The sequence below is a fragment of the Poecilia reticulata genome, chromosome 19 (assembly GCF_904066995.2).
Source record: "Poecilia reticulata chromosome 19, P_reticulata-male-v2, whole genome shotgun sequence".
NCBI classification, from domain to species: domain Eukaryota; kingdom Metazoa; phylum Chordata; class Actinopteri; order Cyprinodontiformes; family Poeciliidae; genus Poecilia; species Poecilia reticulata.
Genome location: NC_088848.1, coordinates 17,624,409 through 17,647,278, shown reverse-complemented (window position 1 = coordinate 17,647,278; position 22,870 = coordinate 17,624,409). Strand labels below are relative to the sequence as shown.

Here is a 22,870-nt window from a genome sequence, read left to right as displayed (position 1 = left end):
TGCAGAAACCTAACCTTCTAATAATAATGCAGTAGTTGTTTTGTGTCCTGTTTTAACAGGAAACCCTTTATTCCTGTATTGCTTTAATGATAATTTTAAGTTGATCTCATAAAAATCTATGGTTGTCAAAATTTACACCCGAGTCCAAAACAATAAAAACAGCGTTTCTCATATACCTTTTTTTTTTTTTGGTTGTGTTTTTTTAAATTATTTTCATTTTATAGTTCATCCGTATGCGAGGTTTGCTTTCAAAGTTAACTGCCAAATGTTGTGTGTACATATCCAGACCATCATCCCTATATTAAAATGCTACAGAATATTAAAACGTGTGGTTTATTTTAACGAAGATTGAAGATAGTTTGCTTTCAAATGCCTATTGAAATTACTATTAAAAACGCAAACTGATTTAAAAAAAAACTAGCCCTCATGTATTAAAAACATGCAATAATACGAAAACCCACAGTTGACTGAATTATAACAAAACACTTCACACAGTTGAATGACAACTGTAATCAAGTCTTTTATTGAAGCTAAATACATCTCTCAGTTATGTGCCAGCAGAGATTGCAGAATCTTATTTTCAACAGGTTATGATGAACCGTTCCCTCAGATGAGTTTTCAACCAGAAACTATTTATGCCACACTCCATATTATGTTTGCCGATTGTAATATATTCCCTTTTAATGCATCTGCAATTTAATGAATTCAGCACATTTATGAAACCTACTCTGCTCTAATGCACCTAGATAATACAATCTATATAAATAAATCAAAGGGAAAAAAAAGTTCCATCTCCGAGACAAAAAATAATGTTTTTTTTAAGCTTACAGTAACTCTTAACATGACTTTTTTTTTTATCTCTATGCAAAGATTTTATCTTATGTTTTCTAATGATTATTATTATTATTCAGTGCTCAAATGGGTAATTTATAATCAGAAAAAGAAAATGAAGTGGCAGCAGAGTTTGTAAAATACTGCAGAGGAGTATCTGTAAAGTAAAGCTGGAGCTTTTTTGGACATTTACAAGGTTGGACTGAGGCATAAAAATTAGATTTTTGATTTGATATCTATGAAATTAGATTTTTTTATTTATTTATTGTAATAAATAGGTAATCATAAGTGATTGATGAGCTTATGCATCCTGTAACAGACACTTCTAACAGTACTTCTTGAAGCTCAAGTTTATCAGCATTTGTGACTAGATATTGCATAAAGAACATCGACATTTTGTGTTTTATCAAAACCTTTGTGGAAAGTGGCGTATAAACGTTTCAGGCCCCATGACACCCCCGAAGGTTACTGTGGAAAAGAAGATTATTCATAAAAATCAAGAAAATTGTGGACCACCCTGGGCACCCTCAGACTGTTTTACAACAGAATCAGAGGTTACTTGTGACCTGCAGTAATACAGGAAATCATTCCCGCCCACAGCCATGAGCATCTATAGCAACTCTTAAGATAATTGTAGTTAAAAACGTCATTTCATTTCCCTTTGGGATTACTACAGTATTTCTGAGCGGATTTGAACGTGAGAAGGAGAAAGCAATTTTGCTTTTGTTCTACGCGAGTGTGAATACGACGACGGAGTTTTAAGCTGAAAATATGAACATTTCAGAGAGTTCCGTCTGGACTACATCACAAAGACTGGGCAGACTGTTTTGAGTTCTATTGATTGTACATGAAAATATTTGCAAGGAGTCAAAGATGTCTGGGCAGTGTTTTCTCTATGCTTGTCCAAACTGTTTCTGCTTGGAGAGCCAGGAGTGCAGACTGCGTAGGCGAGAATGTACTCTCCCGTCAAGTCCTCGCATCGGCTCGATCCAAACAGATTAAATGCCGCTTTCTGTAACCTGGACACACACACACATGCACGTACGTTAAAAACAAATCACACCGGAGCACCTGCCCGGCCGTGATTTGTTTTCAGACGCCGGTCAAACAGATCCATTTGTCTGGGCCCTTCCAGCAGCAGGACAGCTTAGTCTCCACTGCTCATAAAAATGCCAGCTGAATTTACATCAGGCGGGTTCGGGCGTAAATCCTGCGTCAGTTCTGCGGCCTGACGGGAAGACATGATGGGCCCCCTTCGATGCTCAGAGGTGAGTAACATGAAAATCCAATGAAGCAGCAGAGGTAATGAAACTGATATTAGCCTGGTTAACCTTTAGCCGGGGAGCAGCACCCTGCAGCTGCCTCCTGTGGGCACGGTGAAAAGGTTTAGGAGTCAGGAAATGATGCATGCGCTTATTAGAGGGCAGCAGGGGGGGAGTTGGGTGGGGGTGATCATGGAACCAAAAGAGAATAAGAACTGATATAATGTAGCCTATAAAACATTTCACACTGCAAAAACAAAAGTATTTTTTGTCTTGTTTCTAGTGTGAATATCTTAGTTCACTTAAGACAAAGATTACTTCAATAATTCCTCAATATTGATGAAAAGAAGTGCTGGTTCCATTGGCAGGATTTGTCCACTTACACCAAGACATCCTTTTCTATAAGTTTAAAAATATGCCAGTGGATAAAGTACTTTATTAATATTAAGGAATTACTGACTTAAAACATGCTTCTGTTTCGTGCTGAAAAGTTTACTTTTTAAAACTAAAATTATCGTACTAGAATGCAAAATAAATACTTGGTATAATTTTGTGTTTTTGTAGTTTCATTACATTCTTCCCATCAAACCATGAAATGGCATCTTTGGTTCTGGGTAGTATCTGTTACTGATGGCTGAGGATCTGCGTCTGCTTTCACAGAGAAATCGTATATATATATATATATATATATATATATATATATATATATATATATATATATATATATAAAACCATAGCTGCAATGCATTGAAGAATCCTCATATTAGAGAAACATTCACAAACAGTTACGCTCCTCTTTGAGAAACTTTTCCATTTCAAAGCCACTTTGTCCTGCTGCATTTAAACAGCATTCAACATGCTGCAAAATGACACCATTGTCAAGGAATGATGAGCTTTATTGATGCAGCAAATTAGATAATTGCTTTAAAAGCTGCATGACGACTGACTGATGTGGATCTCTACAGCTGCCAGCTAGTAGTTGCAACATCAGCTGTGTCACCGTGTCTTTAAGAAGGTCGCAGCAGAACGTAGAGTTTGCACACTGGGGTTTTAAGAGTCATAACAAGTGTGTGACAGAATAAAAACTCTGAAGTTAAATTTAATCTTTTACTGAAACTATTAGGAAGGTGGGACTTTTAAAAGGCTGCAGTGATATGTAAAGTTTGAGCCTTATATCATGTTATAATATTATTCCCTCATCAAAAAGACACCTGACATGTTGCTTTGATTCTTGCATGTTTGAAAAATCCTTTAATCTCCCAAAGCAACCATTGAGATGTGCAAAACGCTTGGGGCTACAGAGCGCCGCTTCCCAAAACGAAGCTCCTTCTTGGTTTCCAAGCTTCCGTCTCCCAGATCAGCCCTCCCCCTCTTGGCTCCTACAAACTAGCCAGCAGCAATTTGCAAACACCCGGTGGAACTGAGTATCTAATGAGCTCATTACACAAGCTACACCTCAGTGCAAAGCTGATTAAAACGTTAACGGGTTAATAGAGGAGCGCTGTTGTCATGACTTCCTGAAGGCGGAGGGTCAAAAAGAGTAGACGTTTTTAAAGAGACAGAAGCCCAATTTCAAGGCGTTAAATTACATAGTACATAGTAATTACATACTTTTAAGTCATTCTTGCTATATATAGCATTTCTATAGCAACTGAAGGCAACAGTCACAGTAGCTGTAAAATGACATAAAATGGAAAACACTGCCACTTTAAAAACCCGATGAGCAAAAACAATTTTGGATACAGAAGGTGGTGGGTGCGGCACTGAAGCTGGGATTTTTAAGGAGGGTTTGGGTTCAGATGAGTTTGGACCCTTCAGAAACTCCAGACACCTCATCTACGCTTACGTATGGCATCTCAGCTGAGTCTTTAGGAAGGTATAAAAGCAGGGAGAATAAAAGACTACTGTATTACATTTATATACACCCTTCCCCTCCTGTCTCACTGTGACAAGCACTTTACTCCTCACTTTCATCATCATCTCGCAGCAATCCCTCAAAGATTGAATGCGGTCTCATTCCACGTTTTGTAAATGTATTTAAAAAAATACTGCTGGGGACGAGTGATGAAAGGAAAGCTAAAGATTTGTGCAAATGAATAGTTATGTCATTATCTACCCATTTCACTCCGTCCCTGCTGTGAAATCCATCTTGATAATCCATCGTTGTGTCCTTGCTCCGATCTGTGAAGCAGATTTGGTAATCAGCGGGGGGTCACCAGCCTCGGGGGCTCTCCTTCCTCATTACAGTTCAGTCTGGTGAGGTATCCTGGAGGCGCCGGGGTTGAACTGCGGCAGAATCCCACAGAGGAGCTTTGTTCAAACAGCGTTGCGCTGTATTACCCAACTTAATGGAGACTCCATTTCGAGCTCAACCCTCGGCAGCTCGTGTATTTACGGTGGGGTGATCCGATTTCAATGTCACGCGAAGAGCGACACACCCGGGTGGAAATGGGTTAGTGGGGGAAAATTGAACTTGGAAAAGTTGGAAAATTAGATCTCGGAATGTGTAAGGATGTGGAAGAATGGTTATACGAGTCCAGCAGAAGCAGAGAGAAACCAACCGTTTTATGAGGCCTTTTTAACTGATGACACAATCTAAGGTCATGCAAACAGGGACGTTTTAAAAAGGAGACAAAGTTGTGATCATAATTCAGCCTTTAAAATTATCAGACCAGATATGAAATATAATTACCAGAAGTCCCAGGGGCATTTCTGCAAAATGTAGTCTAGTTGAAATTTGATAAGGAATGGTTCAGTTTTTAGTCTATTGTAAGTTTAACGGCTTCAACAGTTGAAGTTTCCACCAAAGATTTTTTTGGGACGTTCAGCTGCTGCTACAAATTTTCCAATTATTTTTCAAATGCTACTTTTTTTTTTTTTTTTCCCAGAGCAACAGAAAATATGGAGAAGTTTTCAGTGTGCAAAGCAGATCCTCCCCATCATTGAACAGTAATTGTATTTTATGAGATGGGAAAACTGTTCAGGAAGAAAGGCTGGGTGGGTAAATTAAACCGTTTCATGGGATATGAATGGAAATGCTTTTAATTCTTAGATTTCAGAAACTTGGAGGTAATTTTTTTATTCAACCCTTTTGTTTCGTTTTCTGAGTGTGCGTGTATTTTTTTCGAACTGTAGGCAGCCCCTGAATCCTGCAGCCTCTACTATGGACCCAAATTATCTGAACGCCACATTTTGAGCTGGATCTGAAGCTTTTTCAAGTTATTTTTCAAAGATATGCAAGATACAAAAAAAGAAGTTTCCACTAAAGAACAGACTGTGGTGAGTATTAGGGTTATATTTAATAGTCTATCTACTAGTAATACTCCTTTGGTGAGATTTTAGTTTAATGTTTTTAAAATATAAAGAAACAGATACAGAACTGCTCCATTTAGAAAAATACTTTGATTATTGGAAACAATGCTTTCTATAACTTTTTTTAGTTATTTAGAACAAATTGAGTCAGTCAGGCATTTCATATACTTATTACATAAAAAAACTAGATATTTACAGATGGACATCAAACAAATACAACTTTATTCACAAGTTGTAAGATCAATTAAAAATCACTTAGCTAAAACAGCATGTCATTTTAAGCCATTTCTTTTAACAGATGTAAACAAAAGTGGAAGATCAGCTGTTTTCCACCTGGTAAAGCAACATTTAAAGCAAAGTTTCATTGTGGGCTCACAGAGTTTGTGCAACACAATTGCAAAGAACAAAGCAATTGTTATATGCAATTGAAAAATTGAGAAAGACATGCTTGCCTAAATGCTTACGTAAAAGGCAACTTAACTTCTCTTGATGCTTCAAGAAAGCTTCTTAAGAAAAAAAAACAAACATTTGAACTGATGTGTATTAAAGAAGTCTATTAGATGAGAAGCTGATTTATAAGGAGGGTTATTTTATTGTCACATGTGCAAAACTAACTGAGGTGTAAAGAGTCTGCAGTTGTTCAAAGTACGGTGGGGAAACTAAAAAGTAAAGGTAAATAAATGCAGACTTCCCTCTTAAACAAATTTCGAATTTGGAGTCTTTAAACCAGACCAACCAAAATAAATTCATTTCAAAACAGTTTAAGCAGTGCTTACAAATATCATTTGATTTTCTTTGCATTAGGATAAATATTTAACTTAAATATATTTTAATCTTGTTCTGAAATCCACTACTTTTTGTTGAACTACATTTTACATGAAGTCATGATTTATGAAAGGAGGAACTACTACTCCCAAGAGACATGCTTTTCTTTTTAAAATTGTCCTGCACTTCAGCCATGTTGCAAGAAATACAGTTCATGAATGAAACAAACGCAGTGGAGGCTGATGCTTCAGCCAAGCAACCATTGGATAGCTGGAGCGAAAAGAAATAAATCTACCAGCAGAGATTTTGCTTCAGCATTAGTATATACTGTTAATCTTGCAACAATTCTTCTTATTGTGCACCACGTGCAACATTTTTCATGTGCTATTACAACTATAATAAAAAAAAAATCTAAAATTGACCAAATTATCCAAATCTTAAACAGGAAACTTAAGGAGTCCTTGAAGCATTCTACAAACCAGCAGCCCAGAAAAACATGTCACAGTCATAGCCACTAAAATATTTACTGGCAGTATTTCCTACAGTTCTCTGGCTTGAAAGAGCTAAACTTTAAGCTGATATTTTAGCTTTGGTCATAGAACACACATAAGCATCTGAAAATTATGATTGCCAGGGCTGCTGAGATCACATCAGGCATTACTTTACATTTTGGAAATAATGAGAAAGAGTTTTGTTCTAATGTTTGAAAAAAAAAAAAGTCCATACAGTCACCTCATTTTTTTTTTTTAAATGCATTTTGTATTCTGTTATAATCTTTTTGAGTTGGGCTGTTTCCTGATTGGGCGAGGGGGATGACTGAGTGCTACGGACTTTGAAAGCACAATCTCAGCTCAGCTGGACCAGCCATGTGTGTGTCAGCAAGAAGGGGGTCAGGCTTAGCTAGCTTATCTGCCCCTTCGGTAGGACTGACGTTTATCACATTACACCCTATTGTGTGTAAATGGTCTGACCAAATCGAGTTGAGCTTTTCTTAGTTGACGTCTTGTGTGGGCCAATCAAGTATTTAGACCATTCTGTACTTATATTGGGGTTAAATAATAATAATAAAAAAAACACTTTCAAGACTTTTACCGTGTTGTGTGTCCCTTTTACTGCTTAGTACCGCACACCATCCCAGACTGCATTTCATAGCACCGTCACATAATTACAACTTAAAAATAGTCAAATACCAGCTAACTTTACTCAGCAACTTAGAAGCATTGAAACCACAGCTCGATATCAAAATGATATTTTTTCCCTTGTTTACTGGTCAGTGGCAGTAGAGTTAATGAGGCACATAAATATGGTGTAGTAATCAATGCCAATTTCTTTAGCTCATCCCCTTCATTTTTTAAATATGAAGCAATATGATTGATATCCTATTCAGCCTGTAAGCATTAATATTCCATCATGTATTTCCTTTGCAAGAAACTTATTTGTGCAAAAATGGTGGTGTAAAAGTCGTGGGCTAATTTTACTTGGAAACAATTTTGCAACATCCTAGCAAACTTAATCCTATAATCTAAGAAAGTGATTACACATTGTATTTAAAATCTTTAACTTTTGCATTGTTTTGTCGAAGGCCAAAATTATTTTTGGCCTTCAAATCTGTTCGACTAGAACTGACACTCCTATTTCAAACTATAGACCAGCCAGGATGACACTGAAAAGTGGCCAATGGTTTACAGAAAAGAAAAAAAAAAAAGAAATATCACAAACTCCATAAAGTTCTACATAAGATTAATCCATCAGAAAAAAATTATGCTGAGCAATATTAGCACGTCATACTTCTAACGTGACAATGCATTTTGTGTGAATGGAGCATATTGGTAGGCTAGTCATAAGGCATGCGTAACAACACAACTTCAGGTAGATCCTGACCAGGTGGATGTCTTTGTTTGTTTAAACAATAATACCAACATGTTTCAAAGAGTTGCTGGTGATCATCAGTCATTAGGATGTCTAAATAAAATTGTTAATTTCAGTAATTCCTTCTTTCAAACAGGACTTGATTATCAATGTTTAATTCAGATCAGTATATTTATGCAGCGTCAGTTCCCAACAAACCAAATCTCAAGACACTTGTCAAGACAAAAAAAAAAAAAAACATTTGCATACAAGCAATAAATTGTCAGTTCAGTCCAATCATCCAGAAAAAGTAAATTGCAAACATTTATTAAGTATTTATTATAACACTGCTGTGAAATTCAGTTTAGAATACCAATGTGTGAAATAACTTTTCATCTAAAAGAAAAAAACAGATTATGATGATCCAATCGAGCTTTGCTTAATTTATCACTGAAAACGATCACGTTTGTGCAAAACTGGTGAAACATAATAACTGAATAAAAGGTTGCTTTTAATTAAGATCAAGTCCTGCATGCTTTTGTTGTTCACTAAACACCTGAAGTGCTTAGTGATATGGTTGGTTGGGAATCCAACCACCACTGATTTCTCTGTCGGAAGCCTTCACAGTGTCTTAGTGCAAGCTTGAATGACTTCAAATGTCCTTCGTCTTCCTCTTGCTTGGCACTTAGAATGCACTCTGCGGTTCTGCCTTCATAAGCAGGATGAAGGAAGTGGCAAGCCTGGGGATGCTGCTTAATCTCAGTATCTCACAGAGCACGCTAGTCAATGCAACACAAGTCTCTGATATAGCATTCTGCTGACACAACCCTGCGGATCCTCGAGGACAAAAGCAAGTTTTATCAGCGATGACTACCGCTGTGGTGATTGTTTCATTCACCAGTGCAGATTGACTAAAACTATTTCAGACACAAAGCTGACTCCTCATAAATGGCCGTGTGAAGAACAAAATGTATCGCAGCTGCAGTTAATCTATCTAAACTGTAAAGTTTGATTAATAAAATGTAACCAGGGCTCAACTTAAGCAGAAGCCTTGTAAGTGTTCACTTACAAAAGAGTGGTTGAACAGATGTTATGTGCGCAGTGTACTTTGACTCTCCCGAATGCCACTTGGAAAAGGAAGAAGAAAAAAAAACATTGCAGAGCCGCTGACAGAGCAGTATATAAGCAGAGCGGGTCGTGAAGGGGAACCAGATGTAATCTTGTGGGTTTTTTTTTTTTTTTTCCCTGTAATCTTCTTTGTACTGCACCAGGCTCAGATGAACGTGCATTATTTGACTGGTATCAGTTTGTAATCCCTTCAGTCTAACGTATCACTATCATTAAAGGCGGTACTCTTTGGCGAGGATATTCATACTTCGGCTTTTGGAGAGATTGTCTTTTTCAGACTTTAATATGTGGGGAGCCTCGCGAGCGTGCTCGGGCAGAATGCTGATACGCATTTGGGTCAAATGCTAACAGCTGAGAGACCGTGATGGTTTGGCAGATGGAATTCATACTGAAGATAAATAACAAGCACAGCATCTCTGGGTGAAGAATGAATAATTAGGACAGACAGATAGGGTGAGCTGTGAATAGAAACAGTGTGTCTGATGATAACGTAACTGGCTTAGACTTGCAGTCAACAGAAGATGCATTGCTTTTCAAGTAACTAAAACAAGTCAAGAGTTTTTGATCATTTTGCTTACATGAGGAGATTCTTCTTCCTTTTACAGTTCCTTAACAATTAAGGACAACTGTCAAGTATCTTCAAATCGATGTAAATATCTCACAAGAATCTCAGAAAAATTAACTCACAAAAACAAAAAAAAACCCACACACACAATACTTTTTAATCTCAGCAAGAGTGCTTATTAATAGTTTCTAATCATTTTATAATGCTCCCTCAATGAAAGGATGTTTTTCAAGTTTTCAAGATTTTTTTCAAGTCATTGGTCACTTTTGCATGTTGTTGGAAGGCAAACTTCTCTGTGGCATTTGCATGTTCTACCCATTTGTGAGTTGGTTTTCTCTATGTAGTCCAGTTTCCACTAAGAGAGCAAACTCATCTTGTTCGGCCAAGCATACCAAGTTAAATATCCAAATGTTTGACTGCCTGTGTAAATGTTTGGTTAATTGTCAGCCACACTGATCAGCTGCCATTTGCTGATGTAACCATCAGACCCTGAACTTACAAGTCAATTGTCTTCCACTGTTGAACTTCCCAATTGAATCAATTGAAGGAAATCAAGATTAGGCAAGCATCGGATCTGGCATTTGGATATTTTTCTTAATCTTGTTGCATTATTTTTGCTAGTCTTTGCTGTTTGATTTTGCAACCTTTGTTACAAAAACAAAATCTTGGCAAAAAAAGTTTCAGAAAATTTCAGAGAGATGTTTGATCTGTATCGGTCTCTAATAAATCAACCACCTGAGGGATCTACTCATGTGTGTTAACATTCACAAACGTGACATTGGAGCAAGTAAAAGCAGTGCACTTGGTTAATTACAAACTTGGCTTCACCTGAAAACGAATGTGGTGCCTAGAATTTGTCATGGGTTTGTCTTTAGGCATCTTAAATTGATATACCACAGCAGTTATCCTTACAGCCTGGGAGTTTCCCTTATGTCAGTTATTGAGAACCAGGAGATCTTGCAGAGTAAGTCCCAACATTTGAAAGAGGAACCTGTCTTTGGAATTTAATGCATTATTATTTTTTTTTCATTTTCTTTATAAATTGTCTCTGAGGGCAGTGTATTGTTTCAGTCTAGTCTTAGTTGTATTGAACTGTCAGAGGAGCGGTTCTTGGTTTCAAGGGTCACAAAAATTACGTACTGAAGCCAAAGCAAATTTGTTTTAGGTTGTAAATTTAAAGTTGCTGCATCAGAGGACTTAAAATACCAAGCTGGTTCCTGAAGTAGGCAGCTTTTGTTTTTCCAAGTCACCACATGCCAATGTTTGTTCAAGAGCTTGTTGCATCTTACAACACAACATTATCATATACTGGCATATCCAATAAGAAGCAACAGTATCACTTTAGGCAACTCTGCTGCCTCAAGTGATACCGTTACAGCAGCTCTGCTATAACCATTACGCAACGTTACACAACCACAGATAGTACGTTCGTGGATAAGTTAAAGTTATGCAGTAACATTTTGAGGAATATTGCAGCTGTCTTTTGCCATGTTTTTTCTACACGTTTAGAAATGAGGTTGCAAAAAAAATAAAATGAAAAAAAAATCTAAAAACAAAGTTGACTTCAGACCATCCACAAATGTTTTTAAGCTTCCGCTCAACCAAGATTGACCACAACATTCTGCCTCATGCATCATCATCTCGGCATCTGTGCCTGTGATCTTAGGGGAGGTGCTGAAGTCTTTATTGCACCATATGCAAAGTCTTAATGAATACACGCAGGCTGTCAACAACAAAAGAGGGGAAAGCTGCTTTAGGAAAGTGCCATAAGGGATGTCACAGACTGATGACATTTATGTGCAGCACAAAGGAGGGAGCATTGTCCTGCCAACGTTGCAGGACACCGAATTGGATTATTTGTGGCATCATGGTGTGAGGAGGAAGCCATGAAACTTTACATCACGTACCGATTCAGAGGATCCTGATGACAGCATGCGCCACTGACAGGTCTGGCCTCCATTAGGACGTTACAGAGACATCCACAGATAGTACATCTGTCTATACACTTCCTATGTAATGTCGAGTTCCTCTATTATATAAGCAGTCCATTATGCATCCTTTCATCCTCCTCTCCCGAGTTAAGTTTGTGTAGCATTGGCTGTCATCAACCATAATGCAATGCAGAACTTTCCAATTACATGAGTCGATTCTGAATGCTTGTTTACACCACAGCAAAGACAGCATAGTAAATGCTTAATTGAAAAAAATGTGCATTAAAAGCTCTCATTTGTGTAAAATTATATGCCTTACTAAGAAAAGCCAACAAGTTTTTCTAGGAATGCTAAATGACAGAATACCACAGTATAACAAAGAAGGAAGCCACAACTTGCCTCCATAGTGGTGCAGTTCAGTGTGCATTAAAAGTCGATGTGCAGGGCTCTTTTGTGCCCATCAGTATTAGAGGAGCAAGGAGTGAGAGTGTGCAGTACTTGAGAAACCTTTTATTGATGATATCTGAATTCTAAGCCAAATGGAAGATTTGGAAGGAAAAAAAAGGATGCGTTTCAATAGGGATAAAGTGGAGGGGCCAAAGTAACCCACAGAGAGAACACATCTTAAGTGATCACAGGAGATGAAAATGAAACGGTGAAAAGAAAGTTTTAAGTCATTACGGGAAGCAGAAGCCACAGCAGCTGTGATTGACAGATTCACACCGACCCGTGCAATTGAAGGATTTGAAGGAGGTGAGGAGAGCGACTGCACCCATCATCACAGGGTTACGGCCAGCTGAGAGGAATGTTTTTTCAATTTCGCTTCTTTTCTTCCATTTTGCCTGCGCCTTTAAGATCCCCCTGCCCTCATTCCCTCCTTCCAAATTTCAGCTCTATTCATCCCTGGTGCTCTCTTTCTCTTAACCTCCACTCGGCTGCCTCTGCTTTCATCTCGGCGCTTGGTCCAACTCGGACTTGACTTCTCTCCCTCACAACCACCCTCCCCTCTCCTCGCTCTTCAAACCCTCGCAGTCCGTCTACCTGTTCTCTCATCTCCGTTCTTTCATCTTTCCTCCCCAACCTCCCTTTGCACTCTTTTTCCTCTGCTGACATTTCTTCAATTCTCCTCTTCTAACTGTCTTTCAAACCGTCTCCTTGTTTGAACTATAAAACTTTGCTTGTATTCTCCATCTATTGGTCATCTTATGTCTCCAATTATCTATACCCATTGTCTCGCAACACCTTTGGCCTCTTCTCTTTTTGTTTGTTTTCCTCTTTCGCTCTCAGTTGCCCGGCTTCTATTTTAAAGCATCATGCATCCACTTTAGTATGATTTTTCTGTAAAAAGGTTAGATTCCTCACACAATGTGTTGAAATGGATATAAAAAATGAATAACTCAATTTGATAGTAGCAGACTGTACATTCCATGCTAAATATTAAAAGCATTTTTGCACTACAATTTGCAGTAGAAGCAACATTCAAACAGGTCATATGCTGCTTGACTTTTACTTAACTTTAGTTTGCACGTCATCATACTTGTAAATGTTCCACTTTGAGAAGCACAGCTAGGAGGCTCTGGATATGTAGTTTGGGTTTTAGTCATGTAACTATTCGGAAGCCTTCTGCTTACTGCTTTCATGTTACTTTTGTTGTCATTTTACATACATTTATTTTATCAAGTGTCGTACAGCGCGTCCCTCCATCAAACATCCTCTAGAGTGCATAGAGTGAACACCCACCCCATCTTCTGGTGCCATGATCATTCCTCTGAGTCTTTCCTTCAAAAGAAAAAGTTAGGACTGCTTTTATCCTGTCATGTATTCATCATAAGACATGTAGACATTCAATTTCCAAGCACGCTGCTCCTGGCAGTGTTTTTTTTAGTGTGGGTCTGTGCTGGTCTACGGGGGTTTTTTTTCTTAAAGTGGTGGGAATCATCATAGCAACCAGAGTCTTTATAATTTATAACTTTTCATTTATTACATTGTTTAGATTTTTATATATATAAATCAATCACTGCTGCTCCCCCATGTCTTGTAAAATGTTGGTATTTGTGTGATATCTTGTTACAACTTATTTACTGAGAGGCTGCATTGGCACACTTTAAATTTTCTTCTGATATGTTCTTGTCTCTCCACTTCCTTTAACTTTTATTTGCCCTACAATCTCTCCTTCCTCCTTCTCTCTCTCTCTGCTCCAAGTCATTGGAGGGTAAATAAAGGGGAGGTTATGAGAGCCTTCCTGTCTGAACCCTATCCATCACACCGCCACTTAATTCTAACAGCTGTCGCTGAGAGCATGCTGGTGTGCGTCTGAGTAAGAACATTTGTGTGGCTACAGGCCCCGAATGTGTGTACGGATGGTATTTCCCCTTCCCCCCAAATATGGCAGTGGTAATTGACAGAAGCTTTACAAAAATGTTAATGTGATGCCTGGGCATCAGCACACTATGTTTCTCTCCGCTCTGCTGAAACTGAATTATTTTCTGTGTGCGAGTTCTTTGGGGCATTTCTGACAGCAAGCAGGCTTTTCGCCTCAAAGCATCTCCGAATGTGAACGAGCAGCGTGTCAGACACACACTTATACAGAAGAGGACAAACCACTACAGCTACTGCTGCTCATACAAGACCGTTATGCTGCGAGACAAGAGGGGTGTCCATCAAGCTCCAAGAGCTGTCACATGCAGGACTTCTGAAACGGAGCTGCCATTCCGGTAGAGATATTGCCCTAATGCAAAGTGCAAACTGTTCAACCAGTTTTCTGTATGCTGTATTCCTGGATATTTTTTCTCCCTTTTGCTTCTCTATTTCCCATTTCTCTCAGTTACTTCCTCTTATGAGTTCTAAACCTTACTGGATTTTGCTTAAAAACAAAATGTTGAGTCTTAAGCAGCAGTGAACGGTGACTTCTGATGTGTACATAAAAATGTAAAAGATTCCAAAGATTTTGTTGACCTCTGAGGTGTCCCAGCCTTCTTTGACCATTTTGAATTATTTAGATTTTGCCTAAAGTCAGTTCAACATCACAGCTGTATACTTGACTGTTGTCCTGCACCAAAACGGTCCTGGGCTCTTTCTGTCTGGAGTTTGCTTGTTCTGAATAAATGGAAACTGATTAAGTCTTTTTGTGCTCCAACTCCCCTGTTACCAACAAGAATAGCAGGCACAGATAATTCAATTCAGTATTAATCTATCCGATTTCCCTTAACAGTCACCCCTAAAATACTTGTACTGCAGACAATGGGTCCATGAGGACAGGGTCCATGAGGACACCTGAGTCTTCATGAGAGTTGAGTTTTGAATTTGCTCATTTGTTTTGCATGTGGCCACTTTTAGCTGTCATTTTCTATTTCAGGTTGAAAAGGAAGTCATGCGTTGATGATTTGTTGCCAATTATGAAAGCACATTTTGCACAACATCATTACTCATTTACAAACATTGATGCAAGGCAAATTTACCAATTTGTAATTTTTTTTCATACAAGCAATTATATTAAAATGTCCAATTTTTTTTATTAGTCTAATGGGCAGCACCAGGAAATGAAATTTCGCCTTAGTCTGATTATTCTGTATGATTTGGAAGAGTAACGGTTCTTATCCTGTAGAAGAAAAATAAGAATTACTATGATTATTGCTTCTGGCAAACTGGAAAAATATTGAAGCTTTTAGAGGACATGAATTTGTAGATTTAATTTTCTTTTTTGGAAAACAGAAAATATCAGCCGTCATGCCGGACTAAACTGCTGCCTCTCAGACAACCTGAAAACCTACAAGAGCTTTCACAATTTACACTTAAAGTAAAGCTGAGCAGATCCAGTGTTTTATCCTGATACCTCAACGCTAATAGTTTCTGAAGGTACATCTGTGTCCCAAATTGAAAAAACGTATCACGGCAGTGTTTCAGTGGCGAAGCTAGTATTTTACTATGATAGGTGGCGGGATTTCCACTGGGGCCATATCTGTTTTGCTAGATGTTGACTGCCCTTCAAAAAAGTCTCATGTGTGCAATACCAGCTGTCAGAAAGCAGCCCCGTGCACTCTAAAGGCACTCACCTCGCCAGTGAGAGGCCCTTTCTCATCAAACCTGTCTGCAGCATAGTGGCTCCTGCAAATTTCAAAGTTGGATATTTTACTTGCGCAGCAGAGGCCGGCTTCAAAACAAACCGGCAATAGACAGTAGCTAATGGATATCCTTTTTCATCGCACAGATTTGCCAGCGACAAATGGAGCCTCGCCCTGCTGGTGTTTTCTCCGCTTCCTTAATTGGTCTTCGATCACCGATTGCCACCTGAAGACTATCTTGTTACCTCCTAGACATATACAAAGTACTGGGCAATTAGCATCTTCCATTGATTGATAAAAGGAGTTTAGCTGGATAAGTAAAAGGAGAATGAGACAAAAACACTTCAGGGGATTTTTATTTTTTTCCCTCTTCTTTCTGCAACCCAGATTTTTGACTCTGCAGCTGGAATTCTGTAATTGGTGGTTGGTTATTGTCTCAGTGGGATGTGAAAAATGTTTTTTAATCACCTCACAAGCCTGCAGGAAACACCGCTGCTGCTCGTTTGCTGGTACAAAAAGTGGACATCAAACAAGAAATCCCGGGTAGGAAAACGGCAGATTAAACGGAATTCAAATGAGGAGCTGTGATAAAAATGCACTGATGCCTTTAAAAACAAATCAGATGCAGAGATGAACGATAAGGCCTGATAATTAGATCGGCTGCTCACACTTATAAGATCAAGAGCGCGCCTCCATGCTTCGTTAAGACTTAAAGTGCAGCAATTTCCTATCATAATCTAGAGAGCGACCGACACGACGGTAGCGCTGCACATGGTTTCAGTGTGCATGTATTTTCAAACAGAACAATCAGAAGAATGATATAAAATGACATTTTTCTAAAAATTCAAAAAGCTATAGATATTTTTTGTTAGAAAGTGTTGTGTTTATTTTCGTATTGGTTGCCTGTTGGGTACTGAGGAACATCAGAGCGTCAGTGCTGTGTCTGAATGCATCACGTCTGACACATGAGCAACACTTGCTTCGTTTTGAAGTCGTCTTGTGTGGTATGTTATGTGACAGTTTTCAAAGTGTCACCTCAACGTTCATATGTAGCATTTCACCTTACGGCAGGGGTCTCAAACTCCAGTCCTGAAGGGCTGCTGTCCTGCAGTTTTTAGATGTGCCACAGGTACAAAACACCTGAATCAAATGGCTTAATTACCTCCTCAGTTCTCCAGAGCCTTGCTAATGACCAATTATTCTATTCAGGTGTGGTGCAGCAGAGGCACTTCTAAAAGTTGCAGGACACCGGCCCTCGAGGACTGGAGTTTGACACCCCTGCCTTACGAGTAAAAACAAAACATTCTGATTGGCCTTTTTATTCACAGAATATGAATATCTTAACTCACCAATGTGTTTATACTGAATTGGTGTATAAAACAGTCAAATGCCACAAAAAGAAAAAAAAAACTGTTTTTAGGGAGATTAAACTAACATGGCATGCACTGGAATATCAAAATTTGCTGAAAACATAGAAAAACTTAATACAATAAATTAAAACAAATATGTGTTGAGCAATGATGAAATACCTTTAAGCATTTAATTTGGATGGCATACACTATGGAAAAAATAAAATCTACTTAAACCATGCAATTGAATTCATGTAAACCATTTAGATTTATCAAAAGTGGCTAATTATCTTCTACATAATAACAGGAAAAATAAAGTAAACGATTTACTGTTCAGGTTTTGCGTTTGGTGCCAAGAAGTTTGGTCATTTCAGGAAAATGTCTGAGTTAAGACATTTGGAGATCGGTCAAAAGATATTTAGTCTCATTTGTTTTACCTGCACAGTAGTTTCAGTGGTTAAGATTATAGCCTTACTGCTAGATGTAAGGTCATGATTTAAAGCATTGGCTTCATACTTCCTGTAGGGTGTTTCTATGTTCTCCCACTGCCAACAATGTTGCTGTTGTAGAGTCTTGTACCACCATACAAAAAAACTTTTCCACCCATCTGGTAATTCAAGGTTGGCTTTTGGTGTCTATGCATATTTACATGGTTGTCCTTGTTGACCTTAGAACGTACTACTGACATTTTTAAGGTCTGTATCCAATTTATTAACAGTTTTATAGTGGATGTGCTGTAGGACAGAGTACAGGCCGCTACTGCGGGAGGAGAGAGTTTGTTTTTGCTATGATTTCACTGTTTTTTCCCCTCCTGGTCAAATAACTATTGTCTAAATGAATCTGAAAGTGCTGCATGTTACAGTGCTGCTAGTTGGAGCTACTAAAAGGCAAGGTAAAATAATCTTCACTGGCACAGACAGAACATCTGCATAGAATATCATGGCATTTGAGTAACAATTGTACAACATGACATGCACTGAAAGGCATTTCTGGAGCCTTGTTTACTTAATGTCACATATCCACTATAAGCAATGCTATCAGGTCATTGCTACCATGTTGAAATAGCATTTGTTCAAAAATTTAACAGACATAGAAAAGTCCGTCCAGTAGAACTATTATACACATTTTTCGATAACACTGAAAAGCAAAGTGTATAAATCATATACGCTTTTGGGGCTTAAGTCATTTATTATAGAGTTCTAAAAAGATTTGCATTTTTGCCTAGATTAAAAAGATTTTGATTAAAGAAAAATAAAAGAATGTTAAACTACCTTAGCCTATTCATAGATTTATATATATATATATATATATATATATATATATATATATAAAATCCCATGAAAAAATTATAGCAAAATCTAGACTTACTCCATGTGACTGAGGCCAAACAGCTGTGCCCATATATATATATACCACAGCATATATCACAGCTTTCTTATGATCCACATTCCTTCTGCAGTATCCTTTCAAAAATGTAATAGCACAATGTCTTGAAGAAAAAGTGGTGTCACTCGGCGTAAAGCACCCACAGGCGCACTGAAAATAAATCTCATTCGCATAAGGAACATCACAAATAAAAATAAAAATAAAAAAAAGGCCATTGGAAAGTGGCATTTTCGGTTAAACTAACACCACCAACAACCATATTCTATTAAAAGACGACAATTAAATCCACCTCAAGGACAGATGCAGCTACAACAAATGCAACTTCATGGGAAATAAACTTCAAGGTTTAGGAGTGTGTGGCTACGATGTAGCTCACCACCATCAGCGTGTGAATGTGTGCATGAATGGCTGAACGAATGTAGTGTGAAGTGCTTTAGAGTCCTCTGGAGTTAATAAAGTGTTATACAAGTACAGCCCACTTACCATAAGAATTTTTGACATTCCTCCATCAGGTCAAAGTCAGGGTTGTGTGCAGGGATGCCGAGTTCCTCCACAACAAATTTCACTCATTTTGCTGTTCCCAGGTGCCGAGTCAAAAACGTGGCAACCTTGCCTCACTGTGTGCCTCAGCATGTGCTGTTCCAAGCAGGGATGGAAACATGACTGAGATGCTGCTGTTCTCAACTGCTTCCACATTTCTTATGCCACTGAGAGGAAGTTTCATGAACGGACTGCGATCCCATCGGTGCCCCGTCGGCATTCAAAGCGTTTTGGACACAGGCTCATTCTTTCACGTTTGCGCAGACAGTCTTCTTGTCTGCATGCTGGATTTTATATCCCTTACACCATGAAAGTGACGGGCCAAACCTAAATCCAATGAATTAGGAGGGCTGACCAACACTTAGTCCATCTCTTGTGATTTTGAACAGTGGCGTAAAACAGTAGAGACAACAAAGGCAACCACATGCAAATGTAATTTCTAGTGTTAAGGCAACAGTGCTTTCAGAAAAAAACTGAAAAAGAGTGATGGTATAATGAAACAGGAGAATCCTATTAATCACACTGAATGCAGGCTTTAACTTCTGCTATTTTTTGATCTTTGACATTTTAATAAGCTAAAATAGACTTTTAAGGCACAGGAGGTTTTAAAGTTTTAAGTTGGAGGAGAATTTAACGAGAAACTCGTGTTTTTGGAAAGATATGCCAATTAGAGCTCCGCTGAATTATAAAATAATACATGAGGAACAAACTAATGAATGCACGAATTAAAGGGCACAAATACGCTGTATGCTTCAACTCACCAACTTAAAAAAAAGCACTACTTGGGGACACAGAAGTTGAATAAATGGTTGAATCATTGAGCCTGATTGAAGCTGCAGGAGGAAGCACAACACTGAAGTTGGGAAGCTTTTAAACCCTGATTCAAGAAGTTAAACATTAAGACAAAAGGTGAGAGAGTGGAAGACGCACTTGGAGCCGTGTGACCTTTAGCAAATTTAAAGCTAATTGAGAGTGCTCAAAAGGATAAGCAAAGGTCGTCTTTGATGACACAAGTCAGAGAACGTGATTTCATCTGATTTGCTAATGCCAGGGTGCAAATGTTCCAATATGAAAAGCTGCAGCTCTCGGTCTCCGCAGAGAGACTCATCGGAGAAGCCATATGAGCCATTAACGGGTAGAAAGAGGATCAGAGATGGTACAGGGTTCCATCTCTGTACAATGACTGCGTCAAGCCTCACAATCGTCTCTCTTTCTTCTGGAGACGGAGGAAAAATAATTTCCATTTCTTTTATTCCTATAGAGTTTTCCAACTGCCAGTCAAACGGAGGAGAAGCGTTGCAGCTGTTAAGCCTGCAAAATGTTTCATAAAGTATTCAAAAACTAGATGGTGCTAGCGTTTCCAAAAACTAATGCACTGATTCTCTCTCTCTCTTATGGACATTTCAGGTACGAGTGGAGGAGGAATAGATATAAAACTAATTCTTTCAGATTGCAACTTTAAAGAGTATTTTCATTCCTTTGATATGTCCCAGTGTGCACATCCAACATGAAATCCCACTTCACAGAGAATTCTTTTATCACAAGTCACTGTCCAAGTAGACGAGGTTCAATAGGAATATTTTCCATCAATATTATCCCTCTCTGTGCCAGCAAATTAGGCTCCATTTGGAGCTAAAAGGCCTCTCTCTCTCTCTCTCTTTCATATCCCGAATGTGAAATCCTGCTGGGTGCAGAACAAGGTAACTAGGGCTGGGAATTCTCTGCAGGGCCGCTGGAGAATCTCAAATAATGTTTTCACAGCCTTAGCTGTTGTACCGTAGTTAGGGCAGTAAGTTTGTCAAGGAGAACTGCTAATAGACATAAAAAGAGCAGTAAAAGAACCTTTTTTTCCTTCTGGAAAGAAGGGGAAGCCTTTACCCACTTTGTGCTCCCAACACTACATCAAATGTTAACCTTTATTTGTGCTCCAGTTCCCTGGGGCCTTGATCCTATAACCGCTGCCTTTAACACAACACAGTTAATCGTCAGCTAAGGTGGGAGCAGTTTAAGACGCGGCCATTGTAGCAGGAAAATTATCTTAAAAACCACAGATTGTATTTGGTCCTGTGTACAAACTGAAATCAAGTACAGAGTTATTTAGCCATCTTAACTTTCCAGTGTAGACGGCGATCTTTTTGTTAGATTCTTTCCTAATTTAAAAAAAAACAAACTTGATCACTTTTTTTGCACTTAAATGTTTATAATCAAATAGTTTTAAGGACAACCTAAGTAAGCAAAGGCAGACTTTAAACATTGATTTTATTGATTATGTGAAATAAGCTACGAAGACCAACATGTCAGTTTGTGAAACTACAAAGTTTGGGGCTGAGGTCTCCTTTTGAGAAGACATAATGCACATTAATCTCTCCCAGAAAATCCTGAAGGAAAATATCTGACCATGCGTTTGTGATCTTGTCAGTCGACCTTGTAATGGGTAAAAGGAGAATCATGATGGAGGCTGTGAAGTTATGCATGGCAACACGCTTTTCATGTTTATGTCAAATGCTGCTGATCTTTTCCAAGGTCGCAACTCAAATCGAGATGAATGTCAGGAAACATTTACCAATCAGCTTTTGTCCAGTTTTGGTGAACCTGTACGGATTGTAGCCCGTTTCAAGTAATCTGCTGCTACAGCCAATTACCTTTTTGCAGCCATAGTCTACATACCTAGCATACAATCTTATAACCTTTTGTGTTAACCACAAACAAAACAGCACTGATATTGACCTGACCCAGTGAGTGAATTTCTGCTCCAACATTGACATCACAGAATCAAACAGAAGTCCTGAACTGGTAGATCCACAAATGCATTACTTAGTTAGAGCAAGCCTTCACTTTCACAGTAAAAATAAGTCTGGTTCAAATTTACGGTAAAAAGAAAATAAAATAAATTAAAACAGTCTGCCTCAACTTCAAAGTTTTTTTTTGTTGTTATAAAACAAAGGCTGTCACTGGTGATAAAGAGGCAGTAGTGCAGAAAAGTACATTTCCCACAGATATTACATTAAAATAAAATCAATGAATTTCATTAAATTTGTTTGTTTCTTTTATCTGGCCTTTTTGTGTTTGTCTGGATTTTTCAGACAACTAGATTGTTTCCCCACTTTTTGGTGGCTGGGCAGGAAAACACTGAAGGGCCCATTTGTGTAACAGAATATGGTATTTACGTACCACAATCCCCTTGCATCTCACACTGTGTGTAATATGCAGCTCTTGAATTGAAAGCAACGTTAATACTATATTTTACTGACAGTAAAACCTTCCTTAAATATTTACGATTTGCTTCTCACAAGGAGATAAATTGCCTTGCACACACAAATTTGCATATAACTGCAGGCTTTATCAAGAGCCTCTCGGTTCAGAAAAGAAAAAAAAACAATCTTGGCCTCACACACATAAAATGGAAAAGGTTGGAGGTAAAGGGAGTAGCTGTCAGTCAATCATGTGAAAAAGCGTCAGCTGTGTGGGAAGGACAAAGAGGTCTTGTCAGAATAAGAAAATATAACTCTTGCCAACGGCAAGGTGGCTTGACGCTATCTTAAATATGTAATAAGTGGCAACTTCAAGATCAAGCACACTGTGTTTGGAGTGTATGCACACAGAGGGGTGTATGGGGAGGGGGCAGGTGGGGTAGAACGGTGTTCAATGGGAAAGGCTCCACACATCAAAGGGCAGCATGCTGTTTGAGGCTTACCTGGAACAAAGCTCCCTTGCACCACTTCCTTGTACGCCCACCATCCTTCATGAATTTTCGGTAGGTTTGGTTGAGCTGCGAGGTAAAGAGAAGACAGAAGCAAGGACATCAGCCTTTTATGTGTAAAACTCAGACTACCAAGCAAAAACCATGTCCTAAAGGTTTCACAGACATGCGAATCTTGTTCTGAAGAAAAAG

The 22,870-nt window shown here is 38.4% G+C and overlaps 1 protein-coding gene across 1 annotated transcript in view; it reads right to left on the bottom strand.

Annotated features, from left to right (window-relative positions):
• The window catches only part of ca10a (carbonic anhydrase 10 (inactive)a), a 267,157-nt gene that overhangs the window by 210,026 nt on the left and 34,261 nt on the right, over positions 1 to 22,870 (bottom strand). Inside the window, exon 2 of the mRNA XM_008437703.3 lies at positions 22,673 to 22,747. Within this exon, the coding sequence (XP_008435925.1) occupies positions 22,673 to 22,747 (75 nt within the window). The remainder of the gene's footprint in view (positions 1 to 22,672; positions 22,748 to 22,870) is intronic.